This window comes from Schistocerca piceifrons, chromosome 2, assembly GCF_021461385.2.
Source record: "Schistocerca piceifrons isolate TAMUIC-IGC-003096 chromosome 2, iqSchPice1.1, whole genome shotgun sequence".
Taxonomy (NCBI): domain Eukaryota; kingdom Metazoa; phylum Arthropoda; class Insecta; order Orthoptera; family Acrididae; genus Schistocerca; species Schistocerca piceifrons.
This window is the reverse complement of record NC_060139.1, coordinates 256,633,272-256,659,884: the sequence shown is the minus strand read 5'-3', so window position 1 is coordinate 256,659,884 and position 26,613 is coordinate 256,633,272. Positions and strand designations below refer to the sequence as shown.

General features: G+C 42.8%; 1 protein-coding gene across 1 annotated transcript in view; it reads right to left on the bottom strand.

The window, feature by feature from the left end:
• Positions 1-26,613, bottom strand: part of LOC124776653 — a 68,695-nt gene that overhangs the window by 15,762 nt on the left and 26,320 nt on the right. Inside the window, exons 4-5 of the mRNA XM_047251743.1 lie at positions 25,743-25,977; positions 20,220-20,375 (exon numbers count right to left, since the gene is read on the bottom strand). Coding sequence (XP_047107699.1) covers positions 20,220-20,375; positions 25,743-25,977 — 391 coding nt within the window. The remainder of the gene's footprint in view (positions 1-20,219; positions 20,376-25,742; positions 25,978-26,613) is intronic.

The following is a 26,613-nucleotide window of genomic DNA, read 5'->3' as shown; positions in this document are numbered from 1 at the left end:
TCGATGAGACTGGGAAGTACTGTATCGTCCACCATACTCCACGGACTTAAGTCCTTGTGACTTTGACTTGATTCTGAAGATGAAGGAACCACTTCGTGGCATCCGTTTCAGAACTGTTTCAGAGATTTGACAGGCAGTAGACTGCTCCATTCGCACCATCAACAGAACAGCCTCTGCTAACGGTATACTATGTCTAACGGTATACTATGTCTTCCACATCGCTGGCTACGGGTTCTACACAATGCTGGTGGCTACTTCGAAGGACAGTAACAGGTGCAAACACTTAACTCTTTTGTATTGGTTGTTAATAAATAGTTGCCAGTATTGAGGTTCTAACCCTGGTATATAGATGCAAAAAGTCATCCCAGGTGATTGGAATACTGGTGTGAAATGTGCTATTCGTAAGAAAGGGGACATTCTGGAATGTACAAACTACGGGGGAATTACATTATTGAACACCGCATATGTCCTCCGTGCTTTGTACCCGTGTAAAACTTCTGCAGAAAAAGCAATAAGGAGATATCAGGTATGCTTTAGGTCTGGTCAATGAACTACTGCCCAAATATCAACCCCAAGACAGATATTGGAAAAAACAAGGGAGTCAATACAGAAACACATCATATATTTGTTAATTTTAAAGCAGCATATGACACCATAAGAATAAATAAGCTTATTTAAGCCATGAATGAACTGGGCATACAACAACATTTAACTCGTCTCATAAGTTTGACTATGGAAAAAGTATTATTTGATGTATGGATATAGCTTGTGCAGGATACAGTGGCCGATGCGCAGTAACTAGTTTTCATCCAAAGTGGTGGGCAAGTTCATTAGTTTGTTTGGAAGGGGATACTGATAAGTGTTTTCCACCTTTCGGCCAGTCACCAATGACAGAACTGAGGCACGCACCCTGCAATCAGTGTCAGTGTCGATGTAACTGCTGTCTGCGTCACGTCTGCTGTGCAGCGAGCTACGTTAATTTAAGTATCAACTGTATTGTTCTTACTTGTAACTTCTTCCATGTGTTTTTGCTTTTCGGAAGCTTTAATTTTTGAGTGCTAGTAACAGTGTTCCATAGAGTTCATCTTTGTTTTGAATACAGTCAGACAGAGTCCCTTTAGTCAGCTGTAGTGCCAGTAGTGCTAGTGTTTGTTTTGAATACAGTCCAGAGACAGATAGTGCTATTTTCATTGTTTTCAACAAGAAGTGTCTAGTAACCACAGTTTAGTCAGCTATCAGCCGCCTTTAGTGAATTAGCAGTCCAATTAAAAGTTTATTAACTCTCTACAGTAAATTGATTTCTTAGGATAGATAGGATGTGTGACTGCGGTGTGGACGCAGGAGGAGCTGGCCACTGTTTGCGAACAGTTGAATGTGTTGATGGCTGCGGATAGCCCTCTACAGGCTGCTGCCTCGGAGTGCAGCGGCAGTGGGGAGTCTGGTGCGTTGCATGGTTCACCCCAGGTGTTACATGCTTCACCCACGGTCCCTGCTGTCGAGACATCTTCGTGGGTACTGGGCGTGGTTGGGCTGCCCTCTCTCCAAGGGGAGTGGCGGGTTCAGCGGCGTTCGCGGCGCACAAGGCGGAGGGTCAATTTGGAGTCTGGCCGTGTAGCATCGCCTGCTCGGCCTGTGAGTGGACATGGGGTCGCTCCTACAGCAAGGTCCGAGCTGGCACAGGGGTGGGGGGGTTTATTAGTGATTGGGAGCGCCAAAGTTAGGCGGGTGATGGAGTCCCTTAGGGAAATAGCGCAAAGGTCGGGGAAGAACCCCAGTGTTCACTCTGTGTGGAGGAGGCCCTGCCGGCGGCGAGAGAGAGCATTGATTGCACCCGACTGCAACTTGTTGCTTATGTCGGCACCAATGACTCCTGCCATCTGGGTTCAGAGGTCATCCTCAGTTCACACAGGCGGTTGGTCGAGTTGGTGAAGGCGGAAAGCCTCGCTCGTTGGATGGAATCTGAGCTAACTATTTGTAGTATTGTTCCCATAACTGATCGCAGTCCTCTGGTTTGGAGCCGAGTGGAAGGCTTAAACTAGAGGCTCAGACGAGTCTGCAGTGCAAATTTCTCAACATCGGCTATTGGGTAGAGAAATGTAGGGTCCCCCTGAATAGATCAGGCGTGCACTACACGCAGGAAGCGGCTACAAGGGTAGCGGAGCACGTGTGGAGTGCACATGTGGGATTTTTAGGTTAGAGAATTCCCTTCCTAGGCCCGACAAGGCGCCTCCTCAGACGCGGCAAGGTAGTAGTAGGCAAAACGCAACAGGGAATAACAATATTAATGTGGTAATAGTAAACTGCGGGAGTGCCTATAGAAATGTCCCAGAACTCTCTCATTAATAAATGGTCACAGTGCCCACATAATACTAAGGACAGAATATCGGCTGAAACCAGATGTAAACAGTAATGAAATTCTAAACTCAGATTGGAATGTATACCGCAGAGACAGGCTGGACAGTGAAGGGGGAGCCGTATTTATAACGATAAAAAGTGCAATAGTATCAAAGGAAATTGATGGAGTTCTGAAAAGTGAAATAATTTGGGTGAAGGTCACAGTTAAAGCAGGCTGAAACATGGTAATTGGATATGAAACTTCCTGGCAGATTAAAACTGTGTGCCCGACCGAGACTCGAACTCGGGACCTTTGCCTTTCGTGGGCAAGTGCTCTACCAACTGAGCTACCGAAGCATGACTCACGGCCGGTACTCACAGCTTTACTTCTGCCAGTACCTCGTCTCCTACCTTCCAAACTTTACAGAAGCTCTCCTACGAACCGGCACTCCTGAGGAGACGACGTACTGGCAGAAGTAAAGCTGTGAGTACCGGCCGTGAGTCGTGCTTCCGTAGCTCAGTTGGTAGAGCACTTGCCCACGAAAGGCAAAGGTCCCGAGTTCGAGTCTCAGTCCGGCACACAGTTTTAATCTGCCAGGAAGTTTCATGTCAGCGCACACTCCGCTGCAGAGTGAAAATCTCATTATGGTAATTGGATGTCTCTATAGGTCCCCTGGCTCAGCAGCTGTTGTGGCAGAGTACCTGAAGGAAAATTTGGAAAATATTTCGAGTAGATTTCCCCACCATGTTATAGTTCTGGGTGGAGACTTTAATTTGCCGGATATAGACTGGGAGATTCAAACATTTATAACGGGTGGCAGGGACAAATAAAACCAGTGAAATTTTTTTACGTGCTTTATCTGAAAACTACCTTGAGCAGTTAAACAGAGAAGCGACTCATGGTGATAACATATTAGACCTTCTGGTGACAAACAAAGCCGAACTATTTGAAACAGTTAACGCAGAACAGGGAATCAGTGATCATAAAGCGGTTACAGCATCGATGATTTCAGCCGTAAATAGAAATATTAAAAAAGGTAGGAAGATTTTTCTGTTTAGCAAAAGTGACAAAAAGCAGATTTCAGAGTACTTGACGGCTCAACACAAAAGTTTTGTCTGAAGTACAGATAGTGTTGAGGATCAGTGGACAAAGTTCAAAACCATTATACAATATGCATTAGATGAGTATGTGCCAAGCAAGATAGTAAGACATGGTAAAGAGCCACCGTGGTACAACAACCGAGTTAGAAGACTGCTGCCATAGCAAAGGGAACTTCACAGCAAACATAAACATAGCCAAATCCTTGCAGATAAACAAAAATTACATGAAGAGAAATGTAGTGTGAGGAGGGCTATGCGAGAGGCATTCAATGAATTCGAAAGTAAAGTTCTATGTACTGACTTGGCAGAAAAACCTAAGAAATTTTGGTCTTATGTCAAAGCGGTAGGTGGATCAAAACAAAATGTCCAGACACTCTGTGACCAAAATGGTACTGAAACAATGGATGACAGACTAAAGGCCGAAATACTAAATGTCTTTTTCCAAAGCTGTTTCACAGAGGAAGACTGCACTGTAGTTCCTTCTCTAGATTGTCGCACAGATAACAAAATGATAGATATCGAAATAGATGACAGAGGGCTAGAGAAACAATTAAAATCGCTCAAAAGAGGAAAGGCCGCTGGATCTGATGTGATACAAGTTCGATTTTACACAGAGTATGCAAAGGAACTTGCCCCTCTCCTTGCAGTGGTGTACCATAGGAATCTAGAAGAGCGTAGTGTTCCAAAGGATTGGAAAAGGGCACAGGTCATCCCCATTTTCTAGAAGTGACGTCGAACAGATGTGATGAACTATAGAACTATTTCTCTAACGTCGATCATTTGTAGAATTTTGGAATACGTGTTATGTTCGAGAATAATGACTCTTCTGGAGGCTAGAAATCTACTCTGTAGGAATCAGCATACGTTTCGAAAAAGATGATCATGTGAAACCCAGCTCGCGCTATTCGTCCACGAGACTCAGAGGGCCATATACACGGGTTGCCAGGTAGATGCCGTGTTTCTGGACTTCTCCATACAGTTCCCCACAGTCATTTACTGAACAAAGTAAGAGCATATGGACCATCAGACCAATTGTGTGATTGGATTGAAGAGTTCCTAAATAACAAAACACAGCATGTCATTCTCCATGGAGAGAAGTCTTCCAAAGTAAGAGCGATTTCAGGTGTGCCACAGGGGAGTGTCGTAGGACCATTGCTGTTCACAATATACATAAATGATCTTGTGGATAACGTCGGTAGTTTACTGAGGCTCAGTGCGGATGATGCTGTGGTAAACTGAGAGGTTGTAACAATGGAAAATTGTACTGAAATGCAGGAGGGTCTGCAGCGAATTGACGTATGGTGCAGGGAATGGCAATTGAATCTCAATGTAGACAAGGGGTAATGTGCTGCGAATGCATAGAAAGAAAGATCCCTTATCATTTAGCTACAATATAGCAGGTCAGCAACTGGAAGCAGTTAATTCCATAAATTATCTGGGAGTAGGCATTAGGAGTGATTTAAAATGGAATGACCATATAAAATTAATAGTCGGTAATGCAGATGCCAGACACAGATTCATTGGAAGAATCCTAAGACAATGCAATCCAAAAACAAAGGAAGTAGGTTACAGTACACTTGTTCGCCCACCGCTTGAATACTGCTCACCAGTGTGGGATCTGTAACAGATAGGATTGATAGAAGAGATAGAGAAGATCCAACAAGAGAGCAGTGCGCTTCGTTACAGGATCATTTAGTAATCACGAAAGTGTTACGGAGATGATATATAAACTCCAGTGGAAGACTCTGCAGGAGAGACACTCAGTAGCTCGGTACAGGCTTTTGTTGAAGTTTTGAGAAAATTCCTTCACCGAGGAGTCAAGCAGTATATTGCTCCCTCCTACGTATATCTCGCGAAGAGACCATGAGGATAAAATCAGGGAGATTAGAGCCCACACAGAGGCATACCGACAATCCTTCTTTCCACGAACAATGCAAGACGGAACAGAAGGGAGAACCGATAGAAGCACTCGAGGTACCCTCTGCCACACAACGTCAGGTGGCTTGCAGAGTATGGATGTAGATGTAGATGTATCAAACAATATTACAGAAACTATTAGGGCGAGGGGGGGAGGAATCATTTTTCTTTACTTACAACTTTATGTGTCAGATGCATGATGATGTGCCCACCATTTTGTTAATAGTCATAGTTATTGTGATATTTACATGAATGTAAGACACTGCATGAAATTTGGAAAAGTATGCAATGAAAAACAGAGGTTGCTATGACTTTGCATTTGGTGCATGTTACATAATATGTTGTTGCACACAAAATTTAGCTAACACATTGAATTTTTCTTTACACTTGGGTGGGGATATCTAATTGTCACCAATTCTGAAAAAATTGATCTGATGTAGCTCACTCATTTGCAGTCATGCCACACCAGAGTGAAATACTCCTCAACATTCCCCATATTTCGCAAATGGTTTCATATACTGAAAGGACATTTTGGCAAATGATAGTACGCAATGAGGAAAATATTTTACCATATCGTTATTATGCAAAACCTCATTATCTACCAGGTTAATCCAATAACTATAGACTTTTTTGTAAAAGAACATCATTTTTAACAGCCATCAACAGTTGGCAAAACAAGAAATTCTATGGGTTTTGGAACAACATATGTGAAGATATTACAAGCTTTTTTTGTACGAAGATTGTGCTTCTTCATAAGCCACTAACTTTACTTTTCCTCAGTTGCTCACTTAATAAACTTAATAAACCACTGTTTCAGAATTCTCTCACAACTGTGTCTGCACATGTTAGTGAGGTGAGGCAGTGTAAACTCAGCTGCGTTTTGGCAAAAGAAGCAAATTTTGATATGGCAACTGGAGAAATGCGTAGGTTTTACTCAAAATTCACCGCTCATGATGCTTCGCTGAAAGTTACAAATGGTTAATAAGCCAGGCGAAAATAAATCACTGCATTTTCAGCAGTGTTCTTCTCAGATACTAATGAAAGCAGAGGTGAATGTAGATCTTTTTGAATGGTCACCATCAAAGTGTGGGTGTTGAAGGGCAATATAATATTTACAAAAAATTCGCGCGTGGGCTTCAGTTCAGAATGCTGTTTTCCCCTCCAGCACTCAACATTTCCTCCTCTACAGTGCTCTGAGGGACCCCCCACCATTGTCACCCCCCCCCCCCCCCAATTTACAGCCGACTGTGCATCTAGCGTCCACAGCATTTTGCACACTATACAAGAAAAGTTGACACCAAGTTTTGAAACTAACTGTGGGCTAAGGTAAAGGGATCCACTGTCGTGTATGCTTTTTAACATAGCACTAGAGAAGGTAGTAAGGACCCTCAAATCAACACAACAGGCACAATACACAATTGAATGCTGCAGCTTCTGGCATGGATATTACTGCCAGAACGGAACTAGCTGCTACAGAAATATATAGGGCATTGGCTGTAGCAGCAATCAAACGGAGTTGGAACTGAATATGAAGAAAACCAACCACATGTGGATAATATGACCAGAACTAAATACAATGTTAAAAATTGTCAGGTGCAAACACAACATGTTAGTGAATTTGTCTATCTGAGATCACTGGTAACATCACAGACTGATATTAGTATGGAAATAAAACAGCAAATCCACCTAGCTAATAAATGCTATTATGGGCTGGCCACATAATCTAAATCCAGAAGAACAAAGTGTCAACTGCATAAAAACTTTAATACGCCCAGTATTAACAAATGGCTCAAAAATGTGGACACTGACACAACAGCATGAAGAGCTAATACAATGTTTTGAATGAAAGATGTTATGCAAAAACTAAGCAGACAACTAGTGACGATGGAGTGTGGTTCAGACAATGTAATTTTGAACTTTACAAATTATACAAAGACCTTGAAATCATAAAGTTCATTAAAATAAACCACTTGAAATGGGTCGGCTATGCTTTTCGCGTGGGACATGAGAACCTAACAAAAATAGCACTGCTGCAAAATCCAGTGGAGCAAAGAAGTACAAGGAGACCAAGACTTCGATACTTGGATGACATATAAGATGATTTAAAAATTATTAGTGTCAGAGGATGGAGACAAGATGCTGGACAGGGACAAACGGAATGATGCCTTAGAGCAGGCAAAGCCCATCAAGGGCCAGGATGAAGAAGGATAAATGATATTTAGTTTTGTCAGCGTTTTATTAAACTACAAGCTAATGAGGCAACTGGTTCTGACTGCTAATTTCTAACAAAAAATTAGAGTGAGGAACCAGTTCTCAGTGCATCTATGTGTCATCTACAACTCCCTTTCAGAAAAGAAAGCTAACTAACTTGTTACAAAACATGTTTCCTCTGCATCATTCCTTTCCCCGACAACAACTGATTCCCCTCATGCTCAGCATCCCCATTTAGAATCAACTGAGTTAACCCTTTCATGATCAAATTAATAAAATTTCGCATATTACTGTAAAAATTGGTTTTTGGTATTGAAATTTTACTGAGTGAGGCCATATTTCTAAATTTATATTGCTGTTTAGAGTTTTATGACTATTTTAGGGGGAACATACACGTCTCGCTGGACTCGAGAAGGAATAAATGGTTCCATAAATTTATTTCTCATGAAGTCCTGTGAGACATATGCTCCATTTAAAATAATTTTTTTACTAGAGATTAGCATCTTAATTCAAACAAATTTCAAGACAATAAGCCAGTTTCAGTTTTGTCAACTGCTCACCATCCGAAAGAGATAAGATTTGCCACAAGACAAAATAGAGATGGTACAACCTCTGCTATATCCTGCTCTGTATACGTAGCAGAGTACACAGTTGTAATGGGAGCTGTAGACTGGTTTGACCACCAGAGAGAAAGATACACTACTGGTAGCAGGTCACTCAAATTGTGGCATTGTCTTTCTCATTTTCTTTTGGATTTTGCAACGGTAAACCGTTTCATCCTATGCAACTGTAATAATGGAGGAAAAGACAAGCATTCATCAGAAACAAACCACAAGTTTGTGGAGTCTTCTGTTTCATATCAAAATAAGGGATATAAAATAAGATTATAGCACCAAATAAAATGTGTAAACATTTTGACACAAATATGAACAAAACGCACAAATAGAAATTCTCTACACACACTGGCCACGTGGCAAAAACAACTAAACAAATTTAAAACTATATGCACAAATCTGTATATTTCTAGAAAACAGTGGAAAAAAGATAATAAATACCTTTACTGGACTTATCTATTGCAGATAGGAAAAGAATTTCATAACACTGCCAAAACACAAGGCACAAAATGCACAACAGAAACAATTAAGTGGTATCTCAACACTTTAGATGCCCAACAATGAGCCTGTGAATCAGTGAAATAAATTTGTATGTGAGGCACACGTCTCATCAGTCCAAAAAGGGGTTAAAATGTGTGCACTATACTTCTTGTTGTTGTGGTCTTCAGTCCTGAGACTGGTTTGATGCAGCTCTCCATGCTACTCTACCCTGTGCAAGCTTCTTCATCTCCCAGTACCTACTGCAACTTACATCCTTCTGAATCTGATTAGTGTATTCATCTCTTGGTCTCCCTCTACAATTTTTACCCTCCACGCCGCCTTCCAATACTAAATTTGTGATCCCTTGATGCCTCAGAACATGTCCTACCAACTGATCCCTTCTTCTAGTCAAATTGTCCCACAAACTCCTCCCCAATTATGTTCAATACCTCCTCATCAATTATGTGATCTACCCATCTAATCTTCAGTACTCTTCCGTAGCACCACATTTCGAAAGCTTCTATTCTCTTCTTGTCCAAACTATTTATCGTCCATGTTTCACTTCCATACATGGCTACACTCCATACAAATACTTTCAGAAACGACTTCCTGACACTTAAATCTATACTTGATGTTAACAAATTTCTCTTCTTCAGAAACACTGTCCTTGCCATTGCCACTCTACATTTTATATCCTCTCTACTTCGAACATCATCAGTTATTTTACTCCCCAAACAGCAAAACTCCTTTACTACTTTAAGCATCTGATTTCCTAATCTAATTCCCTCAGCATCACCCAATTTAATTCGACTACATTCCATTATCTTCGTTCTGCTTTTGTTGATGTTCATCTTATATCCACCTTTCAAGACACTGTCCATTCCGTTCAACTGCTCTTCCAGATCTTTTGCTGTCTCTAACAGAATCCCAGTGTCGTCCGCAAACCTCAAAGTTTTTATTTCTTCTCCATGGATTTTACTTCCTACTCCGAATTTTCCTTTTGTTTCCTTTACTGCTTGCTCAATATACAGATTGAATAACATCGGGGATAGGTTACAACCCTGTCTCACTCCCAAGCCAACCACTGCTTTCCTTTCATGCCCCTCCAACTCTTACAACTGCAGTCTGGTTTCTGTAAAAATTGTAAATAGCTTTTCACTCCCTGTATTTGACCCTTGCCACCTTCAAAATTTGAAAGAGAGTATTCCAGTCAACATTGTCAAAAGCTTTCTCTAAGTCTACAAGTGCTAGAAACGTAGGTTTGCCTTTCCTTAATCTATCTTCTAAGATAAGTCGTAGGGTCTGTATTGCCTCACGTGTTCCACCATTTCTACAGAATCCAAACTGATCTTCCCCGAGGTCGGCTTCTGCCAGTTTTTCTATTTGTCTGTAAAGAATTCGTGTTAGTATTTTGCAGCCGTGACTTATTAAACTGATAGTTTGGTAATTTTCACACCTGTCAGCACCTGCTTTCTTTGGGATTGGAATTATTTTATTCTTCTTGAAATCTGAGGGTATTTCGCCTGTCTGAAACATCTTGCTCACCAGATGGTAGATGTTTTGTCAGGACTGGTTCTCCCAAGGCTGTCAGTAATTCTAATGGAATGTTGTCTACTCCCGGGGCCTTGTTTCGGCTCAGGTCTTTCAGTGCTCTGTCAAACTCTTCACACAGTATCGTATCTCCCATTTCTTCTTCATCTATGTCCTCTTCCATTTCCATAATATTGTCCTCAAGTACATTGCCCTTGTATAGACCCTCTATATACTCCTTCCACCTTTCTGCCTTCCCTTCTTTGCTTAGAACTGGGGTTCCATCTGAGCTCTTGATTTTCATACAAGTGGTTCTCTTTTCTCCGAAGGTCTCTCTAATTTTCCTGTAGGCTGTATCTATCTTGCCCCTAGCGATGTATGCCTCTACATCCTTACATTTGTCCTCTAGCCATACCTGCTTAGCCATTTTGTACTTCCTGTCAATCTTATTTTTGAGACGTTTGTATTCCTTTTTGCCTGCTTCACTTATTGCATTTTTGTATTTTCTCCTTTCATCAATTAAATTCAGTATCTCTTCTGTTACTCAAGGATTTCTACCAGCCCTCGTCTTTTTACCTACTTGATCCTCTGCTGTCTTCACTACTTCATCCCTCAAAGCTATCCATTCTTCTTCGACTGTATTTCTTTCTCCCATTCCAGTCAATTGTTCCCTTATGCTCTCCCTGAAACTCTGTACAACCTCTGGTTCTTTCAGTTTATCCAGGTCCCATCTCCTTAAATTCCTACCTTTTTGCAGTTTCTTCAGTTTTAATCTACAGTTCATAACCAATAGATTGTGGTCAGAGTGCACATCTGCCCCTGGAAATGTCTTACAATTTAAAACCTGGTTCCTAAATCTCTGTCTTACGATTGTATAATCTGATACCTTCTAGCATCTTCAGGTTTCTTCCATGCATACAGCCTTCTTTCATGATTCTTGAGCCAAGTGTTAGCTATGATTAAGTTATGCTCTGTGCAAAATTCTACCAGATGCCTTCCTCTTTCATTTCTTATCCCCAACCCATATTCACCTACTACATTTCCTTCCTATACTTATTGTTTGTAAATCACTTGTAACTTCTGAACTAACAGAAATCTAAAGGATTTAGACTGCCAATGCTTTGTGTCTGACCACTGTCAATAATAATAATAATAATAATAATAATAATAATAATAATAACAAACAATGGAAAATCCAGGATGGAATAATAATAATATAGATGAGTTTTGCTATTTGGGCAGTAAAATAACTGATGCTGGCCAAGCAGAGTGGATATAAAATGTAGACTGGCAATGGCAGGAAAAGCGTTTCTGAAGAAGAGAAATTTTTTAATACTGTATTTAGACATCTGTATAAGGAAGTCTTTTCTGAATTTATTTGTCTGGAGTACAGTTTTGTAGGGAAGTGAGATATGGACAATAAACAATTCAGACAAGAAGAGAACAGAAGCTTTTGACATATAGTGCTCCTGAAGAATGCCGAAGACTGAATGCTGACAGGCACAATTAAAAGACATTTCCATAAAGCTTTCGGCCACATCCTTCATTAGCACAAAAGAAACACATGGCATTCATACTCACAAGCAAACACTGTCATGCACACAACTGCCATCTCTGGCAGCTCGGGCCCTGGCACTCCAGCCAGAAGTGGCAGTCATGTATGTATAGGATGTGCTTATTTTTTATGGAAGTGTCTTTAAATTTGTCTGTCTGCAACTTAACACATCTTCGTTTCGGTAAGCAGCAATCTATCTTTTTCTACATTGCTGATATTCCTCCCTGGAGTTTCCACTGTTTGAAGACTGGATGGGTAGATTACGTAAACAATGAGGCGGCACTGAACAGAATAGGAGGAAAGAAATTTGTGGCGTAACTTGACAAAAACAAGGCATTGGTTGAGAGGAAACTTTCTAAAACATCAAGGACTCACCAATTTAGTACTGGGGAGAAGTGTGGGGGTTAAAATAGTAGAGGGAGACCAAGAGGTGAATACAGTAAGCAGGTTAAAACTGATGTAGGTTGCAGCACTTCTTCAGTGATGAAGAGGCTCACAAAGGATAGAGTAGCATGGAGAGCTGCATCAAACCATTTTTTGGACAGAAGACCACAACAGCAGCAACAATGACAACAGCACCACCAACACAGTGTTTGTGGAAATTACCTACAAGTAGAAGGAGAGATTTGCAAAAGAGATTTAAGCATGTGCAATGTATACTTTTCAGTTTTACTATCATAGATCCACTGCACAAAGTAAGTGAGGAAGATGATGATCATACATTCGTTACGTAAGCTGCAACATCCAGCAGATTGTGTCACAGATTAATGCTAGTATTTGACAAAAGCTTCATTATTGCTAACATTTGTAACCAGAACTACAGTCTTATGAAATAGTGATGGTTGGTTGGCTGGTTCAAAAGGGGGAGGAAAGGGACCAAACCGTGAGGTCATTGGTCCCTTGTTCCCAGTAGAACAATTACCCAAGGGAAAGAAGACATACAGCATAACAACAGGAGAAAGGAAGAACCAGAAGAACGACAGAACAACACACACTTAAAAAAAACAGGGGGTGGAATAAACAGGGAGAAGAGATTAAAAACAAGAAAGCAGAGTACCATGGCTGGCTGACTGTGAGAATAAAAAGAAGAAGAAGCCAGCCACTCTGCAACACATTAAAACCTCCACCCTAAAAACCCTACGTTGGAGGACACAGAGGGACAAAGGACATGTGCTAAAACTCAGATCAAATGACAAAATCCACCCTCACAAATAAAACATAAAACTAAAGCTGCTGATGATGCACTGTTGCCCAACACCGAAGATAGTGTGCTGGGATGGTTAAAAGTCCGCCGCAGAGTGGCTAAAAGTGGGCAGTCCAACAAGAGGTGGACGACTGTCATTTGGGAGCCACAGCGACACTGAGATGGGTCCTCGCAACAGAGGAGGTAACCATGTGTGAGCCACGTATGGCCAATGTGGAGCCAACAAAGGACAACTGATTCCTTGTGAGAAGCCCACAGGGAAGACTTCCACACATTCACAGTCTCCTTTAAGACATGCAGTTTGTTGTGCATACTGTTATGCAACTCCGTCTTCCAAAGCCAAAAAACCTAGTGGCGTAAAGCAGAATGCTGGTCAGTTTCAGAGATGCCCATATCTCCAGGAGCAGTTTCCACGTAACTTGTTTGGCCAGCCTGTCAGCAAGTTCGTTGCCTGGGATTTCAACATGTCCTGAGGTCCACACGAACACCACTGAACGATTGGACCATTCCAGAGCAGAGATGAACTCCTGGATGTTCGCTCTCAAAGGATGGCGAGGGTAGGACTGGTCGATAGCTCGTAAGCTGCTCAGGGAGTCAGAACAGAGAAGAAACGACTCAACATAGCAGGAACGGACGTACTGGAGTGCACGAGATATGGCCACAAGCTCTGCAGTGAATACACTGCAGCCAATGGGCAAGGAAAGCTGTTCAACATAGCCTCTGTGGACGGAGGCGAAGCCAACATTACCATCAGCCATCGAGTCATCTGTGTAAACAACTTCAGAGCCCCGGAACACGTCAAGAATCGAGAGGAAGTGACAGCGGAGAGCGGCAGGGTTAACGGAGTCCTTAGGGCCATGCAAAAGGTCCAGATGAAGCTTCGGCCGAGGTGTACACCATGGAGGTGTACATGAATGGACCTCAAGTAGAGGTGGTAAAGGGAAGGACTCCAGTTCGGAGAGAAAGGATCGCATGAGAACTGCAATCGTGAGCCCTGACCTGGGCCACCGATGCAAGAGATTAACTGCTGCAGGTGGGAAAAAGAGACTGTAATTTGGACGCTCATTAGAACTACGAATGTGTGCAACATAACTAGCGAGCAGTTGTGCACGTTGAATCCACAATGGAGGGATTCTGGCTTCCACCAGGACACTGGTCACCGGACTTGTTCTAAAAGCTCCTGTCTCTAGGCGAACACCACAGTGGTGCACTGGGTCGAGTAAACGCAATGCTGAGGGCACCGCCAAACTGAAAATCAGACTCCCATAGTCAAGGTGAGACTGAACAAGAGCTCTGTAGAGCTGCAGCAGCGTAGAGTGATCTGCACCCCAGTTGGTGTTGCTCAGGCGGCAGAGAGCACTGAGGTACTGCACTTAAGCTGACGAAGGTGAGGTAGCCAAATCAATGAAGTGTCGAAAACCAGTCCTAAGAATCGATACATCTCCACGACAGTGAGTTCATCATCATTAAGATAAAGTTCAGGGTCCGGATGAATGGTACAACACCAACAGAAGTGCTTGACACATGACTTCGCAGCTCGAAACTGCAAGCTGCGGGCTAGAGCACATGAAGGCGCCTTGTCAATGGCTCCCCGTAGACGCTGCTCAAACACACCAGTACTGGAGGAGCAATATGAAAAGCTGAAGTCATCCGCATACAGAGACGGGGAGACCGATGGCTCAACAGCTGCTGCTAGGCTGTTAATGGCCACTAAAAATAGAGGTACACTCAATACAGAGCCCTGTGGAACGTCATTCTCCTGAATACGGGGGCAACTATGGGAGGCACCAACTTGGACATGGAAAATACGAAGCGACAGGAAGTTTTGGATAAAACTTGGGAGTGGGCCCTGGAGACCCCACTCATACAATGTGGCAAGGATATGATGTCGCCAGGTCGTATTGTATGCTTTACGTAAGTAAAAAAAGACAGCAACCAAGTGTTGGAGCCTCAAAAAGGCTGTTCGGATGGCAGACTCGATGGACACAAGATTATCAGTGGTATAGCAACCCTGGCGGAAGCAGCACTGACATGAAGCCAGCAGGTCACGTGACTCCAGGACTCATCCCAACTGCCGACATACCATATGTTCCAATACCTTACAAAGAATGTTGGTGAAGCTGATGGGCCGATAACTTTCCACATCAAGTGGGTTTTTACCAGGTTTGAGCACTGGAATGATGGTGCTCTCCTGCCATTGCGATGGAAAGGCACCACCGCACCAGATCCGGTTGAAGACGACGAGGAGATGTCGCTTGTAGTCAGATGAGAGATGTTTAATCGTCTGACTGTGGATCCGATCCAGCTCAGGAGCTGTGTCAGGGCAATGTGCAAGGGCACTGAGGAGCTCCCACTCTGTAAATGGGGCATTATAGGGTTCACTGTGGCGTATCGTGGACGTGAGGAATTTCCTTTCCATCTGCCATTTGAGGGTGCGAAAGGCTGGGGGGTAATTCTCTGATGCAGATGCTCAAGTACAGTGCTCAGCAAAGTGCTCGGCAATCGCATTTCCATCGGTAGAGAGCACACCACTGATGTTGACACCAGGGACACCTGTTGGGGTCTGGTACCCAAAAAGATGTCTAATCTTTGTCCAGAATTGGGAAGGTGATGGATGGGACCCAATGGTTGACACGTATCTCTCCCAACACTCCTGTTTCCATCATTTTATAAGCAGGCGAACATGGGCATGGAGCCGCTCAAAGGCCTTTAGTGCGCTAGGGAAGGGTGCCGCGTATGTCACTGTTTAGCTGGCTGATGCTCTTTAATTGCCTCAGCTACTTCCAACAACCACCAAGGGACTGTCTTTTGCTGGGGGCACCTCAAAGAATGAGGGATCACGTTTTCCACCGCAGAAATTATCGTTGTAGTGACCTGCTCAATCACAACATCAATGGCACCATATGGGGGAGATTCAACGGTGACAGCAGAGGTGAAGGCTACCCAGTCTGCCTTGTTTAAAGCCCATCTGGGTAGGTGTCCATAGGCATGACACTGGGGGAATGACAGGAAGATAAAGAAGTGGTCACTAACACACAGGTCGTCATGTGCTCTCCAGTGGATAGATGAGAGAAGTCCTGGGTTGCAAACTGATAAATCAATGGACGAGTAACTACCATGAGCCACACTGAAATGTGTGGTGGCCCCAGCACTTAAGAGGCGGAGGTCGAGTTGGGGCAGTAAATTTTTGACATCTCTGCCACGGCCAGTAAGCATGGTGCTACCCCACAAGGGATTATGGGCATTAAAAACTCCCAAAAGTAGGAAAGGTTTAGGGGTTGATCAATCAGTACAGCCAATACGTTCAGGGGTACCACACCATCTGGAGGGAGATATATGCTGCAGATAGTTATTTCCTGCATTGGGCCATATCCTGATAGCCACAGCTTCAAGAGGAGTTTGAAGGGGCACAGGTTCACTACATACCGAGTTTGTGACATAAATGCAAATTTCACCTAACACTATTACATTCGCTATGGTTCTTGTAATATACCCGGTAGCCACGAAGGGCAGGCACCCGCATTGCCAGGAACCAGATTTCCTGGAGGGCAATACAGAAAGCTCAACAGTTGCCGTAGCTCAGCCAGGTGGTGGAAGAAACTGCCACAATTCCATTGGAGGATGACATGATCTTGAGACTGGGAAGGCAAGAAACACTCAATGAGGCATCCTAAACCTGAGGGTCACATGCTACCACCAACTTATTTCCTGAACGGGCTATATCCATTATGTCTGAGAGTCTGGCGAGATCTAGGTCCTCACTGGACACCAGCACCTTCACCTCATCCTCAGATGCAGAGCTTGTAGGCAGTGGTGGTGTGGGTGCCACCGCAACTCCCTTGGTCTTGGGGGTCTTCTTTCTGGACTTCTCTTGCTGATCCTTGGGCTTCTCTGGCTGGGAGGGTTTCACTGATTCAGTCTCTGGGATTGAGGATGATCATCAAGCCCTACGACCAGTTGCTTCTGGGCACCTCAGACAGTGATGGGTGTCATCTTTCCCACTATCAGAAACCTGGGAAGGGAGTGACCCAAGGGACCCTTTCCCAGTGAGTGGAGCCGAAGAAGACTTGCGCTTCTCTGGCTGAGAAGTGGGGACTGGAGACCCCGATGCTTGGGGGGACAGTGCTCGCGAGGTAGGTGGAGAAAGAGCAACAGGGAGGGAAGTGGTCCCCCACCATCAAGGGGGCAGGTGTAGACTAACTCGCGGAACTGATGTGGCTACAACTGTTCTCGTAGCGGTGGCATAAGAGAAGGTCATAGCCACAGGATATAGGCGCTCAAATTTCCTCTTGGCCTCAGTGTAGGTCTTTCAGTCCAGGGTCTTGTACTCCATGGTTTTCCTTTCTCGCTGCAAAATCCTGCAGTCTGGTGAGCAAGGGGAATGATGCTCTCCACAGTTGACACAGATGGGAGGCAGGGCACATGGAGTATTGGGATGGGATGGACATACACAATCTTGACATGTGATGCTGGAAGAACAGCCGAACTTCCAGCACTTAAAGCAGCGCATTGGGGAGAGATATATGGCTTGACATCACAGCAGTAGACCATCACCTGGACCTTCTCGGGTAATGTGTCACCCTTGAAGGCCAAGATGAAGGCACCAGTAGCAAACTGATTATCTCTCGGACCCCGATGGACGCACTGGACAAAATGAACTCCTCGCACAGCTCATCATCAGACTGCAAAAGAAGGTCCCTGTGGAATATAATACCGTGGACCATATTTAAGCTCTTACGAGGTGTGATGGTAACAGAAAAAACCCCCAACTTGTCAAACACGAGTAATGCTCATGACTGGGCAGAGGATGCCATTTTTATCAAGACTGACCCTGATCGCATTTTGGACTAGCCCTCCACCTCCTCAAACTTGCCCTCTAAATGCTCTACAAGAAACTGAGGCTTCATTGAGACAAAGGAGCCCCCATCAGCTCTCGTACATACGAGGTACTGGGGCACATAAGGTTTGCTGCCATCCTTAGCCTGGCGTTCCTCCTATGGTGTGGCCAGGGAGGGGAACAATTTAGGACCATACTTCCTTGCATTGTACTGAGACTTGGAACAGTTAGAGACTGGTGGCATTTGATCACCAGCAAGTGACAATGTGCTACGCTTCATTGCGCGTCATCAGCCCTGATTCCACCCACTCCGACCAGGGGCCCTCCCAGCTGCAGCAAAGGCCACCTAGCAGGATGGCCATTGCCGCGAGTCCCAATGCTCCAGGATGATGGGCATGTAACCCTTGGCATACGTGGGGAGTTAACGGCAGAGGCATCAGCAGAGCTATCCCTGTGTAGTCAGGGGGCTACAACCAACAGGGTACATGGCGGCCCCACCACAACAGACTGGCTACCATGCTGGATATGAGGTGCAAAGAATTCTATGGTCATCGTCGACACAGAATTTGACATTGTGTAGTGGGTGGAGGAAAACACACCGAGGAAGGTGTCCTCACTCAAGAGATGGTGGATGAGCGGGACTGCAATGTCACGATGAGGAAGTGGGCTAAAGATCTTAATGCACGATGGACACGATGCGCTATGTAAGGCACCCTTCCCCAATTGGCTTGCTCTTCAGGAAAAGTTTGAAAAATAGAGGTCAAACCCTACAGGGGACCATCAAATAAAGGCCGAAAGGTGTGGGACTCCTTTTAGTTGCCCCTTATGACAGGCAGGAATACCTCAGCCTATTCTAACCCCAGGGCCCACAGGGGGAAATAGTGATGATAACTATAATCATAAAAAAATAATTTAGTTTCATGACCAAATCAGAATCCAACTATTTTGCTTTTATCCCTCAGAAAATTTCGTTTTACCCCTCAGGAGGTAATAACCCTCACGTTGCAAAGCACTGCCCTAAAGTGAATGACATTTTCATACAGGAACAAGGTCTTCTATCCTACTCTGCGCAGATAAAACACAGTTTATGATCACTCCCATTGGCCGTAACCCAGAGACTGGGGAAACAACAGACAGTTCTGCAGGTCAATAACAGCAGAGTTCACGACGTGAATGGCTAACCAAAAAATAAGTCCAGAGCAAAGAAAATCCATCCTTTGCATATAAACATTGCAAGGAGTAATCCAATCACAAATGTAGTACATGCAAGATAAAAATTCTCCTGCTCAATGGCTTGTAACTAAAGGCTTCAAAGACAAGTAAGGGACTGATGGCAGGTGTGTCAGGTCGCTGTATTTGCAGGCAGTCTCATGTCATGTCAGTGGATGGCTCCACGTGACATGCTGTGGATGCGTCTTCTACAGGAGCAAGCAGCCATTGTTAATTGTAAGTAGTTCAAGTATTTCTGGCCGTTCTCCATAAGGATACTCAGACTGGGTGGGGAATGTGAATCAATGTCTGATACTAAACAGAGAAAATGCCAAATTATGTACTGTGAAACAAAGTCAAGTGTTTGCCAAGCACAAGCTACAATTTAACAGCCGATCACAATTTCTTACTCAATACAAAAGAGATCGAATCCAAACATATTACGATGGCTAAGAAATTTCACAGACACTGCTTCATCAAATGAACTGTTCCAAATATCCATGTTTTATTGCCGAATGCCATGGAACTCAATATACTTAAGTCAACCAATCAGAGTTACATATCAGTATCAATAATTTCACCTTACAAAGCAAGAATTAATTTAATATTGAAACCAAATTACTGTCAACTGTGTACAATTTCATATTATCCACTTTTATCAAAAATGTTAACTGGTGATATCTTTTCAAGATATAAGCCAAAGATAACAAACAGGAAACTGGTTGAAACATTGTTACCAGACAACACAGCTATTCGCCTAATGTCGTAAGATGATTTCATCAAAGGAATTTGCTGAGAAAGCTTGGATTTTCCTATAACAATGATAATTATGATATTTCTGACAATGACCTTTGCAATATTTTGGTATATGTTAACTGCCACTGCAGTGGACTTTTGCCCCTTCCTGTTCTATGATAAATTCTTTACAACAGGATAAGAGTTCCCATTTATGTTTATCAAAGGCACCATCATTACAAAAGCTCCTCAACATGACTAAACAGTCAAAGAACACATTTATTCTGAACACACATCTACACCACATCAGTGATCACATGAAGTATGGAATTTTCAGTCCTTGTTGTTACACACACACACACACACACACACACACACACACACACACACACACACACACACACACAAATGGGTGTACTATTTCAAAATCCCAAGCTCTTAATAGCTAAGTCTAAAACATTAATAAGCAAACTGTGTTTGAAAACAATGTACCTGAAGCTGGTCAGCACTTTGTGGCTGATTGTGAGAAAGGCAAACGCAATGCCGCCACAACGCAATACATGAGCGGAAGATCCTTAGGCATGTGCCACACTTGAAATGCTCATCAGACACTTCATTTTCTGGCTCTTCATTTACTGCATTCAGTTTCTGTCAAGTCAGAGAAACAGTCATTAGCAAGTGTCCAAAATGATGATTAGTCTAAATACTATTTGTGACCTAAAATTTTGGAAAAAGCAAATATAAGTTAATCCCTGAAACATATTTTATTCATATATATTACCTCAGGTGAATTATGATGCATAATATAAACCATATAGCAGCAGGAGGACACATTCTGAGGCCTCCAGAAGTAATCAGTTTGGTTATGGAAATGGGTGGGAGGTAAAAACTTTACAGGAAGACCAAGGCACGAATACAGTTATCACGTTCGAATGAATCTATGATATAGTAGCTATTCAGATATAAAGAGGCTTCACAGGCTAGAGTAGCATAGACAGCTGTCTTTGAAGTGAAGACAACAACAACAACAACAACAATAACAGAAATTAGGGAGAATAATGCACATCTGATTCCATGGAAACTACAGCACTGTATATTCAGTTGCTCTAAGGAATACCTGAGTGCAGAACAGTTGACAACATTAACATTTTAGAACTAGAGTAATACTTTAAATAAACAAACACTGAAATAATGAGGCAAATGAGATTCAGTGATCACACGAGTGTAGCGCAGTCAACTCGCTGGTGATTACGTACTAGGGATTGTAATTTTAACACAAACAGTGCCAGACCTGATGACACCAAGGACTAGATGCTACTTCCCCCATCCAAGTGCAGCACAACACATTACATAAAAATTCTAGCTTGTTAGAAGTACTTTGAATGTTACTCATATCTGCTTAGGAAAATCATTCTTACCATGGAATGTTTGTTAGTGTTTGCCACACTGTAATCTGATGTACTGATAAGTATACTACGAAATGTTTTACATGTTGTTATGCAAGCAGCGGAAAGGTTCAAAACAGTGTATAAAAGGGCTGGACAAAAATAAGGAAACACAGAGGAAATGCATGCTGCACATAAATGCAGATGCTATCCAAGCCTACAAATTGTGTTGTTTACGACCACAAATGGCACCTGTGCAATGTCCTCAATGCATTGCAACTGTCAGTCATGCTCAGAACAGTGTTCTATGTAATTTTGAGTACATTATGTTGGAGACTAGTAGAGTTGAATGTGGGCAAACTGTTGGTGCTTGTATGGTGGGTGCTTTCATAACAAAGGTAGCCAAGTGTTTGGTGTTTCAAGAGGCACTGAATCAAAGATTTATACCACATACAGGAAAAGCAGGAAACATCACCATCTAAGTCACAATGCAGGTGAAAACGTGTACTGAGTGATCCTGACAGTTTTGCAAAATTACCCCACAAAAAGCATCACAAAGTGAGCTCCATAAGCAAGGAATTGCTGGGCAAACTGGAATTCCAAAACTACTCATCAGAGATGCAAATGCCCATAAAAAGGAAAATGTGGCATCAAAGCCATAACACCTGGGCTATGGTGCAATGGAAGAAAGTCATTAGGTCAGATGAGTCTTGTTTTACACTGTTTCCAACTTCTGGCTGAATTTATATCCCACGAGTGAAACACGAACCCCACTGTTACTCTGCAATGCCGCATTACCACCATGGATTATGTAAACCATTTTGGCTGAGCAGGTCCAAGCCACGATACGACATTATCCACGATGTCAGGGCCCCTGTCACAGAGCTCACATTGTCCTCGACTGGTTTCGTTGGTGTGAAGCTGAATTATCATCTCCCCCCTCGCCACCACTTCCCCCCTAACCATCACAGTCATCAGATTTCAAAATTATTGAACATTTGTGGTCTACTTTGGAAAGGAGAATGCATAATCACTATCCACCTCCAGCAACATTACCTGAATTTGCCACTATTTTGCAGGAAGAATGGTATACAATTCCTTGAAAACCAAACATAATCTGTATTTATCCAATGCACGGCAACTGGAAGCTGTTTTGAATACGAACACGTTTCCTATACTGTATCAGGCATCCTACAGCATATTAGGCACAGTGAGGTGTTGTGTTTCTGTATTTTCGTCCATCCCCTGCACTCTACAGTGAAGTGACATTCATTCCAGAAGCTGATTAGTGATAAGAATGGAAATTTAGCAGGTCTTTCAAGTTGGCAGTTTTTATATAAATGCACATATTTATTAACATTCATGAAGTATAAGGAATGATAGATGACTAACCATCATTCACTTTTAAGGTAAAGATTTGAATGAGCAAATATATAAATAAAAAGGGATATATGACTGCTTGCATAGACTGTCAAATCTATGTTGTTTTCCCAGACAGGAAGTTTAAACATACAGGTGCGTGCACATTTCTGTTGTGTTGTGTGAGCTGTTTTTAAGCAAAAGATCACGGTCACAATGCTCTTTATCAGTGAAAGAGCAGTGTAAAATTAATTAATTTTGCTGATTATAGTAGCTACCTCATACTGCTGTTCAAATATTTGAGTAATTCCACGCCCCGGAAGATTGTCATCTATTATGAGTTCTATATGCTAAGTGTAAGTGGTGTAAGTGTAGTGGTAAGTGCCTTTGATGCCTTTCTAACAAGGTCATTACAGATGGGGCACAAATCTGGATAGTGCAATGCAGAGGACGATGAGACTTGACCACATTCATTACACGGCTCATAGCAGATTAACTAACTTTGAGAAATGGCAGGAAATGTACATCTGGGTAGTCAGGAATTACAACACCATTCTTCTCCTTAATGTATGAAGTTCAATTACACATCCTTGGTTCAGTTTCACAAATATCAGCATTGCTCCGAAGTTGAAAGAACTGCCCACTACATACTATGGTATTAGACGACCTAAACAGATATGTTATGTACCTTATTCATTCTTTTGATATTTTTTGGAATTTTGAACCACACACAGTGCTTAAGATAGTTGTGGTCTTGGATGAACACAAAAATATTTCTGTGTTTAGAGTTCACAACTTTGCTCCTGATGTCAAAAACTTGGATATTACACTGGAAGATAATTTATACCTTTTCCGCATCTAAGTATGTTATCAATGAAAGAAGAAGATGTTTAAACATAAAAGCATAATATTTAAAATGTAAAGCATTTTCATACACATTTTGTCACCGACAGGAAACAGATCAGTAAAACTGTCAAGCACTGTCACGGCCACAGAAATTAAACATACACTGATGGGAAAAGAATCTTCACAACAAGGAGATATGCAACATAAACAAAAGTTGGTAGGCATGTTTCTACATCCGAAAAATGATGTCTATTCAAACTGCACATCAGTCGCATAAGAGTGGCACTAGTAGCACCACTACAAGGATGCAGGTAATGTTATAGCTTTAAATACGTGCTGTAACAGCTGTGAGCAATTGATACCTTTGGGACTGAACACGGCGAGTTGACATCAGTCAAGAATGCCTTTCAAGAGACTAAGACGCCATTATCAACAAGGTCATGTAATTGGGCTACAGGAGGCTGCTGGCAGCAGTGGTCACAAGAATGTACAGTCCAAGAAGCCTGGGCTCCAGATGGCCACATGGCACTACCGAGAGGGAAGACCTTCGTGTTCGGCGTATGGCTCCGGCACGTGTACTGCATCTGCCAGATGTGGCCATGTGTTGGTTAGGAGGAGGCCAGTTAAGGGGCCTGCAGTCAATCTGCACGCTACACACACCTACGCTTGGAATCACGGTCTGGGGTGTGATTTTGTATGACAGCAGGAGCAGACTCATAGTTATTCCACACACTCTGACTGCAAATATGCAAGCTAATCTGTTGTGCTGTCATGCACGAGTAGCATTTCAGGGGTGTATTTTTCAACATTTTTTTCATGCTCGCCCACGTATCTCTATTCTAACACGACGTGCTCTACATACTGTCGACGTGTTGTCTTGGCCAGCTTGAGAACCAATTTGTCTCTGATCGAGCACATACGGGACACCATTGAACAGCAACTCCAGCATTATCCACAACCAGCGTTGACTGTCCCCGAATTGGCAAACCGAGTGCAACAGGCCTGTAACTCAATCTCACACTGACATCTGACACCTGTACAACACAATGCATGTCGTTACCATGCCTGCATTCAACATTCTGGGAGTTACATTTGTTATTAATGCGATAGCATTTCACATTTGCAATGGCTTACCTCACACTTATATTAACATGTGACTTGCAATGTTAATCACTCAAATATGTTACCTAGACAAACGTACTCCAGAAATTTCATTACTTTACATTAATTACATTTTAGTGTTGCAATTTTTTTCGTTATTGTATATCTAGCACTTGCTGCCTACATGAGTTTTGCCTTCTGAATCAGATCACATCCAAAACACTTTCTAGCAACACTGACAGACATATCAAGGTTTTATTGGACAAATGCTTGCTCAGCCTACATGGGGAAAAGAACCTTCCATGTTAATACTGGAAGAAGAAGAAGAAGAAGAAGAAGAAGAAAAGAGAACTAAATATGTGTATGAAAAACGAATTCACTTATGAAAACAGAAATTTTTGGGAAGGAATAGTAGGTCACTCAGATTGGAGGTTGAGAGGAACTGGTGGGAAGTGTGCCCCCTCATTACAACTACATCTCCCCCTCCCCCCTCGAGAAAGGAACTAATGGTTCTGAAAGCTACATAATTTTTTTTTTTTAATTTTTCCTGCTAAAGGTGAATACTCACAAGCCACTCTGCTTCCTTGTAAAACTTAAATGTCTGTGAAGTAACTAAGGCAATATTGAAATTTCCTGGCAAATTAAAACTGTGTGCCGGACCAAAACTCGAACTTGGGACCTTTGCCTTTCGCGGGCGAGTGCTCTACCACCTGAGCTACCCAAGCACGACTCACGACCCATCCTCACAGTAAGTTTCATATCAGCACACACACTGCTACAGAGTGAAAATCTCATTCTGGAAACATCCCCCAGGCTGTGGCTAAGCCATGTCTCTGCAATATCCTTTCTTCCAGGAGTGCTAGTTCTGCAAGGTTCACAGAAGAGCTTCTGTGAAGTTTGGAAGGTAGGAGATGAGGTACTGGCAGAATTGAAGCCGTGAGGACGGGTCGTGAGTCGTGCTTTGGTAGCTCAGATGGTAGAGCACTTGCCCTCGAAAGGCAAAGGTCCTGAGTTCGAGTCTCGGTCCGGCATACAGTTTTAATCTGCCAGGAAGTTTCATATCAGTGCACACTCCACTGCAGAGTGAGAATCTCATTCTGGTAAGGCAATATTTTTCGACTAATCCATTCCAGACTGTTCTATACAGTTATCTGTATCTGTTCAAACCTACTGAGGAAGGAACTAGTTTGCTGATACTGTGGTTACTTAGTGACACATTGTCTACCTCCTCTCTCTGTCTCTCCATTAACTGTGTGAATTCCCCAGTGATATTCTGATCAATAAATGTTATTAAAATAACTACATAAACAGTAAAGCTACCTACATTACAGACAGTCCGCACATGCAAGCGCAGGGCTTTCTCGCTGGGCAGCTTCTCATCACAAATTAGGCACACATTGTCAATGTGTTTACGCTCATGGTTAGCTAAGGACATTGATGTTGGTAGCTCCTTTTTGCAGTATCGGCATATGTATGGGCATCCCGGAGATTCAGGACAGGGCGCGCGTGAATAAAGAGAAGTAGAACGTCTCTTTCGCCGCTCCTCTGTCAAGCACATCCTGCAAACAAATTTTTTAATGCAAGACATAGTTTAATATTTATAGAACAATAGTCACACAAATTACTGTAATTGAAAGATTGTTCAAGACAATTTGCATAATATGTTTTTGAAAGTTTGCGTGTCAACTTAATCTTGATACTAGGACCTTACTAACCACAACCTGAGTTGCAGGTTACTGACAAGGATTGCTAAACCCTGTGATCAACTGATCGTAATGAGCATCAGGAAACTAATCAGAGGTCACTCCGAAGTAACTCCTATGCAGGGTATAGGTCACTGTGCCCCTGCTTTCGAAAAAAAAAAAAAAAAAAAAAAAAAAAAAACTGAGCTCAAAAGTCATGAAACAATTTCAAGTTGGTCCTTACTAGAATGCAGAAGTGCATCATATTTCATCATATTGGTTGGCTGGTTTGTTAGTTTCATGTTCCTGGTTCGACCTCCGCTATCAGGTGGAGAAATGTAGGGTCCCCCTGAATAGGTCAGGCGTGTACTACACGCAGGAAGTGGCTACAAGGGTAGCGGAGTATGTGTGGAGAGCACATGTGGTTTTTTAGGTTAGAGAATTCCCTCCCTAGGCCTGACAACACGCCTCCTGAGACGCGACAGGGTACCAGTAGGCAAAACGCAACAGGAT